General features: G+C 39.9%; 1 protein-coding gene across 2 annotated transcripts in view; it reads left to right on the top strand.

The window, feature by feature from the left end:
* Nucleotides 1-8642: 8642 nt before the first annotated feature.
* Nucleotides 8643-14288, top strand: part of Agr2 (anterior gradient 2, protein disulphide isomerase family member) — a 10679-nt gene continuing 5033 nt past the window's right edge. Inside the window, exons 1-5 of one of the 2 annotated variants that reach the window (XM_005377338.2) lie at nt 8643-8730; nt 11812-11957; nt 12222-12285; nt 12392-12444; nt 13616-13689. In XM_005377338.2, coding sequence (XP_005377395.1) covers nt 11819-11957; nt 12222-12285; nt 12392-12444; nt 13616-13689 — 330 coding nt within the window. In that variant the 5' untranslated portion in view covers nt 8643-8730; nt 11812-11818. Of the gene's footprint in view, nt 8748-11811; nt 11958-12221; nt 12286-12391; nt 12445-13615; nt 13690-14288 lie in introns of both variants that reach the window. The other variant, XM_005377339.2, reaches the window with a different exon arrangement.

The raw sequence follows: 14288 nt of genomic DNA, 5'->3' as shown, positions 1-14288 counted from the left end.
ACCTCCTTCTGACACACTGTATATTTTACTAATTTACTTCACTATCTGCTCCTCTGCACCAGAATGTAAATTCTGAAAGGCTAAGAATTTTGCTGTTTTATTTATTGCTCCATATCTGTGCCCAGAAAAGTGCCTGGATGTGGGAGGCACACCCCAATTATTTTTTTATGAAGTAAAATTTCCTTCACTCTTACTAATGATTTATCACCACCAAGGACACCCCAAAAACTGGTGTGTGCATGTATACTCAATACAGAAGTGCATAAATACACATCTACGTGAACACACACAGGATAGTGTTTTAGATACATGCAAAACATGGCAAGTAGTAACACTGAGTTTTCTTGGAATAAAGACGGCACATCCTGAGAAATCTCCTAACTTAGCCTCTGTCCTGTCAGCTTGCCTCCTTAGGTGTTTACACTAGGATGCATATATCCTGAATGTTATCATTTCTCATTTCAAGATAAACGTACAAAAGCAGGAAATAGAGCCCTTCTTCCACTCGCACAGGAAGAATTAGGTGCTGCTCCATCCTTGCCATCCCAAATCAGACCTCTGCCTGGGAGCCCATCTGCTGTTCAGCACTATTGCAATCACCTCCTGACTCAGCCCAGGCTCTCCGCCCTCTGCCCTCCTCACCCGCTCCCTTCCTTTCTCCCTCTCCGCAGTCAACATGAGTAAAGCCCAGGTGGGGCGGCTCCAGCAAGACTGCAGATAAAGCCACCCCCACGTTACCATGACAGTAATCGCTTCTCAGACACACTCTTCACCTATCCCTCTGGATCCCCTTTTCCAGGGAACAAGTGCTTAGTAAACATAATCACGAGAACTTGCATTAGCAAAAATCAATGCAGACCTGGGTACTGCAGGTGACCGTATTGCTTTTATTCTCTAGTCCAACTGATGGTTGCAGAGAATATTCAGAAATGTCAAATGACAGCGGCAGGGGGTCAGTGGTAGAATACTTACCTAGCTTGAGTAATGCTGTGGGTGCAATCCCAAGAAAGAGGGGTGGGGAGAAAGGGAGAAAGGGGAAGAAAGGAAGGAAGGAAGGGAGGGAGGGAGGAAAGAAGGAAGGAAGGAAGGAGGGGGGGAGAAGAGGAGGAAGAGAATAAGGCAAGAGGGAGGGGAAAGGAAAATCAAAGACAAACTCTTATGAAACAGCAAAATTCTAGGCTTGTCCTAGGAGTACACATGGAAGTGAAGTTTCTGCTATCATCTTTGCCCTGAAACCTTCTCAAGGACAGCAATTAACATAAAAATACCCATGGGCCAGAGAGACCAGTCAGGCACCTGCCAGATAATCACTCAGAACAGCTCCATAGAAACCTGTCTACCATGCAGTCAGTACCCAGGACTCCAGCAGAACAATCGCCACCCCGCTCCCTGGGGGAGAGGACTTCACAAATAAGAACCACAGACCACTGCAAGAAGAATGTTTGCCCAAGGAAGAGTCAACAAGCAAAGACTCGAGGTGTGTTTAGCACTTCTACCTCAAATATGTTTGAACTTATTAAGGAAATATTTAAAAGGAAAGAGACAATAAAGATAAATGGTTATAAAAATTAAACAGATGGGTTGAGAAAGAATCCAATTGCCTTTTAGAAATAAAAAGTAAAACCATTAACGCAGTTTGAGAGTAAATCAGGTCCATATGGTGGGTGGTGAATGTGGAAACTGATACAGATTTTCCTTTGGGAGGACCGGAAGCAACACTGTGTGTTCTATACACAGGGACTTCTTGGGATTTCAAAAGGACAGTGCCCTTCCCCACTTGTAGCACTGCTGTGCGCACTGCTGTGTAACTCCCCGTGGTGCTTCAGTGGCTTTCTGCTAAGGGACGACCAGCACAGAGCGTCCTGGCTCAACTCTGGTGATGGAATTTCCTATTGTGATGTAACACTCTGTGTAGTGAATAGGTGGCATTCTCAGAAGAGAAGATTTGAGGGGACCAAACCTAGCTACTACGGGAACAAGGGTTCTTGCCTAGGGTAAGAGAGGGCTGAAAGGCCTTCTGGGTCACGTGGCTACCTGGAATAAGCACTATCTCATTTCTTCTCATTATGCGTTATGAACTGAGTCAGGATTGATCCTGGACCTACTTCTCTCTCGGATAACAAGGCAGGCTGAACAATGAACTTCTGTGGCCGTATCTCTGACACTGACCTGTGGTTGGAAATAAAATATAAAAGTCTTTTTACTTACTTGGCAGCCAAGAACTTGGCAATTAGCTAGCATAAATCACCCCCTGGGTACCACTTTTGCATTGGCAACTTCCTTCTTCTGAGGTGAACTGGTCTTCGTGGTGTGGTTGCCTAAACTGATACGTCCTCCAGTGTCTTGCAAAGGAGGAAATGACCACAAAATCAGAGCCTCAGAATGCAGTCAAAGTTGTCATTTCCTAAAACTGTGTACTTGTCCTGATCGTTAAGTCCACTGAAACCTGTGGAGTTTCCAAGTGACAAGATATCACAGGACGTACTATTGTTGCTGGCATGACACACTTGGAAGAGCTGTTTTTTAAGATTAATCTTTCTTGGGTCACATATGCCAGAATAAATATTGTATTACTCCTGGTTGCTGGTTTACACTAGCACAGAGCATGTAGTTAGTCAACAAAGGGCAGCAGTTTTGCAAAAATTCAGTAGTGTATACTGTTCAAAATGCTTACAAAAGTTACACCCAGATCCCATAAACGTCATTTTTACTTTTTTTTCTTTTTTTTTTTTTGGTGCCGGAAATCAAACTCAGGACCTTGTACTTGCCAAGGAGGCACTTCTGCTGCTGAGCTGTATCCCGGCCCTGTCATTTTTACTTCTAACAGAAAGTTTATGGAAGAAACTGCCTTAAAACTTATACCCTTTCCCTACAATGAATGTAATCATTACAGAGTGCTAACACGTACTAATAAGGATAAAAAATGTTTAAAAATTCATCCTTAGCTTAGTAATCACAACACAATAATTTCGTGTCTTTTTTCATCCACTTTTCCATAAGCCAGTAATCATAAATTAAATGACTCTAATAGGCAAAATTGAGCAGGAAAAAGTCATGATAAAAAGTTGACAAATAGTGCTAGAAGGAGCAATTCTAACCATGGTAACCAACACCCTAGGAACAATAAGGAGAATGTAGAGCATGTGTGATCTATTACATTGTAAAAATATCATGCTTAAATGAGTGCATAATAAAGCCACAGAAGCCATACGTATAGATTTAGTAACAATTTAAGACAAATGTTTCATCTGCTTTCAGAAATCATCAACACATTTCACAGCCTGTCTGCTTTATTTCCCTTTCCCTGTCTTTAGGAAGTCATTAATCCCAGTTTTCTAAGCTAATCTGAGCTACAAATGAAACACACTGTGGACATATCACATAAAAGTCTTTTGAAAGCACGCTGAGGAAATATTTCCATTTAAGAGCAGTATAATTGAACCTGATCCAGATTTGTGAGATGAATCAGAAAAAACTAGTTAAGCTGTCAATATGTGTATATACCCTTGAAATTTTTTTTAAAAAATTCCTCTCCATAATTTGTTGGTTAAACGGTAGAAATCACTTTGGTGCTCATTTGGTATTTTAAACAAAGTGATCGATGATTCCTTGTAAAAATCTCTTTACAGATTTTCTGACATCCCTCAGACCATATTGGCAACCTCCAAATTCACCAAATTCATCAAATAGTTCAACATTTATAGTAAACAGTTGGTAGAATTACCTGTACTAAGAAAGCTCTTTATCTGGCAACTCAGCCTAAAATGGGAATAATAGAAAACAGGTTTAACGGTAACGAAGATACCCTTCTAAAATTACATTCTAAATATTCACTGAATTAAAATCCATTTTTCCTCATTGTGTAGAGTCTAAAAGGTGTAAATAACGAACCAGTGTGATCTGTACCTACAAGAGCAGTTGAGAAAGGATATGTGGAGAACACAAGGCTTAGCTTAGTCTGGAAGTGATGACGAGGCCCTAAAGAAATCAGGAAGAAAGTAATTGCAGCAGTTTCTTCTGTTTGCTTTTTGGGCTGACCTATTTCCGAAGGCTCTGAGAATAAAGTTATTACAGAGTGAGTCATATGGAAAACACATGCACACTGAGGGTATTGAGAACATGTTACGTGTTATTCTTTCATTGGTATTGCAAGGATAGATATAAAAATTGGATAGTATAATGTGGCTCCAAAAGGTTAACTTGTAAAAAATGTACATGCCTATGTCTTTCATTTTAACTGATAAATAAAAACACAAACATGATACATTTCAATGAGTACTATTGATGTTTCAATATATGCATGTATACACTGTGTAACCAGGTTAAACAAACACGTCTATCCGCTCCCTCAAATGTTTATCTCTTCTTTATAATGAAAATATTCAAAATCCTTTAAGTTTTTTTTGAGATACACAATATATAATCACTATTTATAGTTGCCCTGCTAGGCAATAGGACACCAGAATTTCTTATTCCTATGTAGCTGTAATTTAGTACCCATTTATCAACTTTATATATCTTTCAGTAACAATCATAGCAGTTTTTTTGAAAATCCAAAAATTAACCAAACTCTGATTTTTTTGAAACTAATTTTTTTTTGATGCTGAGAAATGATCCCAGAGTCTCCCACATGCGAAATACGTCCTGTATCCCTGAGCCACACGTCCCACCCCCAAACCAATTCTTTCATTTGGAGAACCAACACAACAACGTCAATTGACATAAGGTATACAAGCACATATACGAAAGGCAAATTTGGCATCATAAACTGCAGAAGAAATATTTTGCTTTTCCAAGAAATAAATTCAACTCTAGGCATAAAAAGTGGAGGGTTTGGAAAGTTACTTATTACCCTTAGACAGATGAGCAATGTCTAAGCACAATGGCACCTTCCTTTTGAGGTTATTTGTTTAACAGTGAAAGGTGTTTTCTATTGTGGATTCAAAGTATTAAAATTTATGATTTAGGCTTGTTAAAGAAAACTTCCCAAGCTTCGAAGTATTATGTTACATGACATAGTATCTCGTATGTTATATTTACCAAGACGAGTTGATAGCTAAGGTTCTTATTTCCATATTAGATTGGTGCTTCTTTACAACTGTCTTGTAAAACACCTGCTATTTCAGGTGCAGAGGGCAAATAGTGACAGAAAATTCGAGTCATGATCACAGGACAATCAGTTTATATTGAGCAAGAAAATAATGACATAGTAGCTTCTAAAGGAGCAAGGTTAAGAAAATTTCAAAAAATGTCATAGAACTGAGGTTAAAGAAAAGCTATCGCATGAGGCAGTGAGGTTTTTCAGAAAGTCATTTCCACAGCTGAGGAGGAGTGACAGCTCTGGACACACTGCTGCTTATTCAGGGCTCCACCCTAAGGAGTGTATTTGTCCTGTAACCTTACTGACTGCAGGGCAGATGCAAGTTGCTAAGGACACGTTGCCTTAACGTGTGAAATCTCTCATTCCTATATGGCTAAAGTTGTTAAGAGACCAAGATATTTTTTTTCAAGGAATTCTGTTTCCAGCCTATAGGAACTCACTAGAGTGTATCATTTTAATGAGGAATTCTAAGTATTGACTGAGATTTGTTTTAAACTCCAAAGGAATATTGTTAATGTCTCCCTGATAAATGTTCATCTTCAAAAATATTTGAGTTTATGGAGAAATCATTTATCACATTAGATGTACTACATTTTAATTTTTGTTTTTGTTTTTTTGGAGATAGGGTCTTGCTATGTAGTTCAGGCTGGACTTAAACTCACCCTGCAGCCCGAGCTGGCCTCAAACTCATGGCAGTCCTCCTGCCTCAGCCTCCCAAGTGTTGCAGTTGCAAGCATGCACTCCACATCTGGCTTAACTTACTTGCTATCCACCACCAACTTGAGCATTCTAGTGGATAAGAATCTCTACCTCTTCTGAATGCATAGTAACACCTGGTATCTATTCCATTCACCTGTGCCTTACTACACACTATTCTCCCATGAAAGGTGAAGTTTTAAAATTTTTCTGTCACAACTCTTCAAAGAGATTGAAGGCAAGGGCAGTGTCATAAATTTCTATGCGCTTTCTATATAATATGTCTTATCACCCACAATGACAGTTACTTCTGTTTATGTCTAGCTACCTCAATAACTGACCATATCTTTCTCATCTTTATATTTTTAATGTCTGGTATAATACTTGCCACATAAATATAGCTGTTGAGTATTTGAAGAAATGAGTAAATGAATGAATAAATAAAACTCTAGAGTTAAGTATTCAGGCTACTCAATAATCGCTAGTCATTATTTTTAGTCTCCAGATTTTATTCAACAATAGAAAATAACCTACTTAGAAACATGCCTGAATAAAAACCTTTAACATTATGATGACACAGATGCTTAAAGCACAAAGGGATAACATCTTTTTAATGATGGCCTTTGCTAGGGTCATTGGTACCAAGCTTAGTTTTACTTACCAAACATTATGTACTAAATTATCAAATCCTACTCAGAGAAATCATACTTGGGTATTAGCAAAAATATGTACCTACTATTAATGTGTTTTCACAATATTAAGCAAAGCCCAAGGACTCCTCCCCCACCTATCTCAAAGCTAGTATAGATACTCGTACCATCAACAAAATCCTATTTGCTTCCCATCAAAATAGATATGCCACAGATGCCACGGCCACCAAAATATATGTAGGTCTAGAATTACTTCCTCCTCCCTGTACCTTAGCTGCTATGATAAATAACCAGGTTTTTACTCATGTGAGACTTGCTGCAGGAGTACAGTAACTATACCATGATAATGAATTATGGTAAATCAGAGATGTTTTTAATTATCAAATATTATGCCCAAGTTGTGCACCCCATTCATATGTGGAAATCCTAATCCCTAATACTTCAGTATGTGACTGTGATCAGAGATAGTGTTTTAAAGAATTAAGTTAAAATAGGTTCTTAGGTTGGGTCATAATCCCAAATGAGTAGCAGTCTCATAAGTAAAGGAACTTAGGACAAAGGAACAGAGGAAAGACAGCGTCTGCAACCTAGAGAGGCCACAGGAAAAGCTAATTCTGCCACCACACTGATCTTGGTCTTCCAATCTCCAGAAATGTGAGAATATGCATTTCTGTTGTTGTGCCTTGCAGCCGGTGGTATTTTGTGATGGCAATCTTAACACACCAACACACTATTCAGGAGTCAAGACAGCCATGTATGTTCCTCCCGTTTTACAGACAGGAAAACTAAAGTTCCAGAGGTGTTAACTGACAACTCTGACATCATCCCGTAAACAGAAAGCAGGATGCTGCCTGGACTCTTCTAACCCCAAATGCCATCCCATTTTCCCTCTCCAAAAAATGTGGACTAGAAGACCCCTGGGCTATGGCCACATATGTGTCCTAAACTTGTGGAATCTTGAGAAAGACATTACGTTTTTGATATCTCCATTCTTTATTTGCCAATGAAGAGGTTGAATTAAATATTCTAAGGCTAAATAGACTAAGGGTGTACGTAGGAGTCTATCTAGTTTTAAGGATTTAGCTCAAATCATTGCTTTTAGTCCAACTCTTAAAGAAATTATCACTGCAAACTCTTTCAGAATTGAAAGAAAATTCAGGAGAGAATCACTATCCCACAGAATTCAAGCCTACATTTAAAAATGCACATAATTGAAAAGGTTTTGAAATATTATGATCTTAACTCATTTTAACAATTATTTGTATAGGGCTTGCATCCCATTTTTAACAAATTGTCCATTCTAAGCTTTTAAGGATTGAATATGACTTCATGGACAAAACACACGATCAATATTTTCTATCAGAAAATTTGAGTTCTAGTCTTAAAATCCCCAGTGAGCAACTGATTAACCTTGAGTGAAAAAAAAAATAAAGTTTCACTCATTAGTTTCTGAGGAACTAATGAGGAAATAGAAAGTTGCTTCCTATGTGTCTAGCAGAAAAGTTTAAGAAAATACCTATGTCAAAGTTTTTAACTCTTCGGAGGGAAGTTGTTGCATATACTCATCAGGAAGGCAATTAGAAGCTCATAGTGTCAAGCTGTGTTTTTTCAATAACTTCCTCAGTTTTGAAAGATTCTGTGGATACTCGATTTATAATTTTCATACCTGTAGTTAATGTGCCTTCTTTCCCAGAGGAAGGAAGTGTAACATGGAAATTAATTTGCATGGTAGTAGAGTCTGGCCGGTTATATGACTATAAGGGTTAGAATTCTGAAGCCATTGAATATGGCTTCATGAACAAAACACAAGATCAATATTTTCTATCAGAAAATTTGACTTCCAGTCTTAAAATCCTCAGTGAGCAATTGAATAATCTTGAGTGAAAAAAAAAAAATCTCTTGTGTGTTCTTTTGTGTGTGTTCATCCAATCATGTTAAGACAAATCAGCCTTCAGGCAAATCAGACGTCTTCATTTAAAGCTTACCTGGATTTGGCACCTTGCCTGTTTTCCCAAACCTCTGTACAATATACTTTAGCAAACAGTGAGAGACCTGCACACAGAAAAGCATTACCCTTTGCAACGTTAGTTTGAAAAAACAAGGAACTCTTTAACCCAGAGAAGACAATTGCTTGGGAAAAGGGAAATTTGCTTCCGAGTTAGCAGCACATGAATACAGGATTAGTGGGTGGGATTGAGGTGAGCCCTGGTGTATAAATAGAGAGGCTCCGTGCTTCCGCACACTCGGAATCTTGGACGGCTCCCTGGTTGCTCTCACAGGCAGGTGGGTGGGGAATCCAGGTAAGGCTCTTAACTACACCTCTCAAATGGCTCTTGCTAGAGTGAGCTTTGGTCTCTGATTGCCATGTAAAGCTCCAGGGCACCAACAACAGACAGAAATGCAAGTTTCCCAGGGTGATAAAGTCATACAGCGGGACTTGGGGCGGGGACAGTGGAATTTCTCCAAAAGCTTCCTGGGACCTCCTTTGGCTGGAGCTGGCAGAACATTACATTCCTGAGCAGGTTCAAAGTGATCCCTTCCCCTTTAGGAAACCAGAGGTGTGAAGCTGGGCCAACTGCTTAGTTTTCAGCTTGGGACAGGGCCCAGGAAACTTGGCCACCTTCTACTGTTCTGCTTCTCTCCCAGTGGCTAACTAAAGCAAAAGCCAGCGGGCTTCTCAACTTTGAGAACACAGCTCAGGTGCTCCCTGAGAATATATATTGTAAATCAGGAGACAGTTTTCTTTCTCTCTGGGGTGTAAAGAATGCGTGTTGCTTCCATCTTCTAATTCGTGGGCTATGCTTCCAGAGGAGAGAGCTGCATGCTTTCCGGCAGTACAAAGAAACAGTGAAACTGAGCCCTACCGCGGATTCACTCCTTGTTAAGAGAGGGATAGAATGACTGTGAAAAGCGCTAGTTTCACAGTGTCCGTGTATGTGTGTGTGTGCGTGTGTTTCTCTAAAATATTAATATCTTCCAATGTTAGATAGTGTTTTGACAAGATTATGCAGCAAGTTTGCCGAGCAGAATCTCTTCATATTATGAAAGAGCAGGATGTTTGTACAGCGGGAGTTATATTAGTCTTCCTTGAGTCATTGGACCATAAAACACATGTAATATATCAATAGTTCCAACCTGTAATCCATGGAGCTATTGCAAGGAGTTTTAATAGCTATTTGTACAACAAGAATGGTTAATGGACTGAATAAAATCACTTTACCACCAATTTCCTATTATGTTGTCGTATAAACATAGATATTATTAAATCAAATACTATATTACTTGTTTGTTGATCAAATCAAAGTAATCTGTGAAATATTTTTGAACCCATGAATGTTCCAATAGTATAATTCTCATGTTAAAGATCCTTTTTTATTTATTTTTTTAATAGACATGAGAAAGATTTATTAGAGGTAGATGTAGGACACACTCAAGAGCAGTGTGAAATGAGGCACAGTCTGGTTGGGGAAAGGGGGATCTTATATGTATTTTGGGTGATGAGAGTCTGTGGAATTTAATAATCTGTAGTCTTAGTCTTGTCTAGTGGTTAGGAGAGGATGGCCCACCTATAGTAACATAATGGTCTATTCGCATGAAAGAGGTTGCTGATAAAAAGTAAATAGGCAGATCTACTTGTCTTTTGTGTTTTGTTTGGTTTTTTTTGAGACAGGGTTTCACTATGCAGTTTAGGCTGGCCTTGAGCTCATTTTGTAGCCCAGACTGGTCTCAAACTCACTATGCTCCTCTTGTCTCAGCCTCCCAAGTACTGGGATTACAGGCGTGCAGTACCACGTCCTGCCTCAGATCTACTTGTTACTGAAAAGGAGTTACTAAGACTTCTCACATTAAAGTTCTTGATTTTAATATTAAAAAATACCGAGAGGGCTGGGTATCACTGACTTGTAGATATGTGAGTTGTTCTTGCAGAAATTTAAAAACCTGTTCCTGGCATTTCTACATCTTAAGATTGTAGAAAATGAAGGAACTATACTCCTTTGTTTTGCTTATGTCTTTTCTGGGTAAGACACTTTGTGCCTACAGACTAAGTCTTGGATAACGATTGGTCAGTTTAAAGTAAGGCTTCACTTGGATTTGGTAACTTAGCAATGTTTTTCTTTTTTTAATCATCTAAGACTTTGCAAAGGTTCCCATTCAAACTATCAGGTCACTGGAAACTTCACTCTTACAAATATTAAGCAATGATTGTTCATCCTACTTCCTTTGCAGAATTCATCAGAGTTCATCGAAACCCTACATGTATATTAGAATTAGATGCTATAGTTTCATCTTTCTTTCTAAGCAAGTTGACTGTTCAGCTTTACCAGAACCCCAAGTCTCCACCTTGTCATGTTACGGCCCCTGGAAAACCGTAGTGACTTCTTATGCAACTTGCTTTCCTGGCTCTCTCCCTCCCACCTCACTCATAGAATTTCACATTCCTGTTTGTACTCATCCCTTCAGCTTTTCGTAGTAATTAACTGTGGAACAACAAAAGGGAAAAAATGAATTTAATAAAGAGATACCCCTAGGGCTTCTTTTTCTGTGCTACGAATCTCACAGAATACTTTTGTGCACTAAAATGCATACCTATTGCTGCCTACCTAGAAAACGTCCACAGAGAATCAAAGAATCTCTCTAGAAGAACTTGATGTGAAATGCTTAGTCAGTTCACAGAGAATACAGAGTTTGAATAAGCTACACTAGGGAGATAATTGTGTGGGTGCCAGCCTTGAATTAAATTTCAAAGCCGAAAGGCTCAAAATGCAATGAGGAATCAATTGCCTAATTTCTATCTCATTCTTCAATGGCAATGTTCCCATTTTAGCTACAGATTAAAGCAGGGTGCGTGTTTAGAGTATTCATTTCATAGCGGGCAGGTGGAAGCCAGCCCTACAAAGTGGCAAGACCCAGAAGTCTTTGTTCCGGACGCATCTCATAAATCTTTCCATCTTGTTCAACTTTAGGTTCTTCATCTGTATGATAATCCACTGAGGAGACAGGAAAAGCGGCAACCCTAATGCACCTTCCAGTACTACACACTCTAAACATAAATCTGTTGTGTGAATATCCTCAGCTATAAGAGTATATCCACCTGACAAGTTATTTCCTTAGACTGTATCTGCTTCTCTTGTGAATCTACTATCCATTGATAAGTAGGGTAAGAGATAGACAAACTGATTGGTCGGTGGGTAGAGGAACATCCATACTGTGTATTCTTAGAAAACTTTCATGAAAGGTAGATTTTTACTTTAATCTCATGCATCCAGTGTCGACAGAGCCCCCGTTTCTGTTGTATTGCACTATGGAGACACAATCTGTAGATTTTGAAGATTCCTAATTGCTTTTGGTTTGTGTTCCATATAGATTCGCCATGGAGAAGATTTCAGTGTCAGCATTCTTGCTCCTTGTGGCCCTGTCCTACACGCTGGCCAAGGAAACCACAGTGAAACCCGGAGCTAAGAAGGACACCAAGGACTCTCGACCCAAACTGCCCCAGACCCTCTCCAGAGGTGGGAGGCAGCTGCTTGCTGGCTTCCAACTGCTGCTTACTTGGGAAAGATTTCCTAAGTCTCGGTGCTGAAGTGTCTGCCCTGACTATGTTTTGGGAGGTGTTATTTCTAGATTTATCATGGTTTACAAGTCGTTCCACTTTCTCTAGAGGTTTTTCTTTTTGTTTGGTATTCAGCATATATTTATCTCAGGTCTTTATCGTTGCTTTTCAATAGGCTTGGGCCTAAAATTATAATATAGTTTTAAATTCATTACTTTTCTAGGTTGGGGCGATCAACTCATCTGGACTCAGACGTACGAAGAAGCCTTATACAAATCCAAGACTAGGTAAGGAGGTTCAGCCTTCGCAAGGGCCTCGTGACCGCCACCTAGTGATAGCTAGCTGTGCGCGAGTCCCGCTCACTAAAACCGCCCGTCTGTTTTTCTCTTCTAGCAACAGACCGTTAATGATTATTCACCACTTGGACGAATGCCCGCACAGTCAAGGTAACTTCTTCTAAAAGTCCTTTAGAGACTCTTGGGTAGGGCCAGTTCAGATCATTCATTTCTGTAGCCTTAGAACCTAACACAAATAGGAAAGAATATTTTGGTGTAGTAGAAATAGGTTAAAATAATTTTGCTTACTTTATGTCCCGTTTTGTATTAACCGTGGGTGCATATTTTGAAGGATCAGCCCTAGGGTTCGTCCTCAACATCGTCCTCGCACCCAATACATCAGCAAATGCTGTTGCCTTCGCCTTCAAAATGCATCCCACCGCTGGCTCCAGCTGCACCCAGCGCTTAAGACACTTTTCACACGTGGTTTAATGCCCTGCCTTACTGCCTTAAAATTCTCAACAATTCCTGAACGAGGGCACCTGCGTTTTCATTTTTCCCTTCGTCTTTCCAAATCACTACCTACTGCCCCAGTGCCTCAGCTTACCCAGAGTGAGGACGGTACACACAAATGAGCTCCTCTCACGGGTGCACTCAGGAGCTTCGCATCACGAGTAAAATTAACTCCCAATTCCTAAGCTTGACCTGGCCAGATGCTCTTTCCTTTCCCAGCCCTCTCCCGTTGCTCTCCCTGCTCATCTCGCCTGGGCTCTGCGCTGTTCCACAAACCTCTGAGCTCGCTCCCCCCTCAGCGCTATTACTCTTGCAGTTCTCTGTCCGGGGTGACCTGACCCCCCGCCTCAAATTTTAGCGATTTAGCTCCAAAACAGACAACTCATTCACTTCAACGTCCCTCCTCAGAGAGCTGCCCTGACCAGGCCGTGTCTCTTCACCCTTTTACCTCATTTTGTTTTTCTTTTAAGTACATTTCTCCACCTGCACTTATTAAATATTTGTGCATCTATTTATGGTCTGTCTTGCACACAAGCATCTGAGATTTATAGAAAAAGCATGTGCTTTTTATTATTCACTCCACTTTCCCCAGAACATAAAAGTGTACATAACACTTAGTAGAAATTCAATAAATATGGGTTGGAAAAATAAGTAACTGGATGAATACATGCATGGCAAAAAGCAGAGGTAGACAATGACATAGATCTTACTTCACAGATCAGTTACTGAAAGAGCAAAGTAGAATTATTAAAACATAAAACACAACAGAAAGCCAGGCTTTTTAACCAATGTGGAGATGAATGCTTAAAGATTTTTCTTTATATTACAGCTTTAAAGAAAGTGTTTGCCGAAAACAAGGAAATCCAGAAATTGGCAGAACAATTTGTCCTTCTCAACCTAGTTGTAAGTTTATTTTTCTTTTCATTATTACTAACATTTCACCAGAAATTCATTAAGAGAAATGAATGATTCATTTTTTCCATGCATCTTAGTTATACTGAATTAACTGGGATCTCTTCCAAATATCCCATCTCACAGATTGCAAACCAGGAGATATTTCATCTTTTAATGCCCTATGTGGCCTATGCTTTTATTTAATAATTAATAACCTTCGCTTGTCTGGAAACGACCTCCCTGTGGTCAGGAGAGTCTCTGCTGCACTAACTGGAAGGCTCTTGTGTTTTGCAACTCATTTTCCTGCAGTCATCCCTGTGTATTTTCCTGTGCCATTCCCCTTAATCCCGGTCCTGCTCTCTGCGAGGGACAGCTTCCTGGCTGTGGAATCTCACCTCACCTCCAAGCTTTAACCTCCCGTGTTCCCACCCTCCTTCACCAGCCCCACCTCGCCTGTGTTCGAGCCTCCTTTCACCACATTCTCCCTACACAGCATCCATCGGAGCTCCAATTTCTTCTAAGAGTGAACAAGCATGACTCTGCCTCACCATGTCCCTCTAGGCCTCTCTCTTCCTCATCACTGGCTAGCTTCTTCCAAGAGCAACCGC

This window comes from Chinchilla lanigera, unplaced genomic scaffold (assembly GCF_000276665.1).
Source record: "Chinchilla lanigera isolate Chin_1 unplaced genomic scaffold, ChiLan1.0 scaffold00009, whole genome shotgun sequence".
NCBI classification, from domain to species: Eukaryota; Metazoa; Chordata; class Mammalia; order Rodentia; family Chinchillidae; genus Chinchilla; species Chinchilla lanigera.
This window is presented reverse-complemented; position numbering and strand designations above follow the sequence as displayed.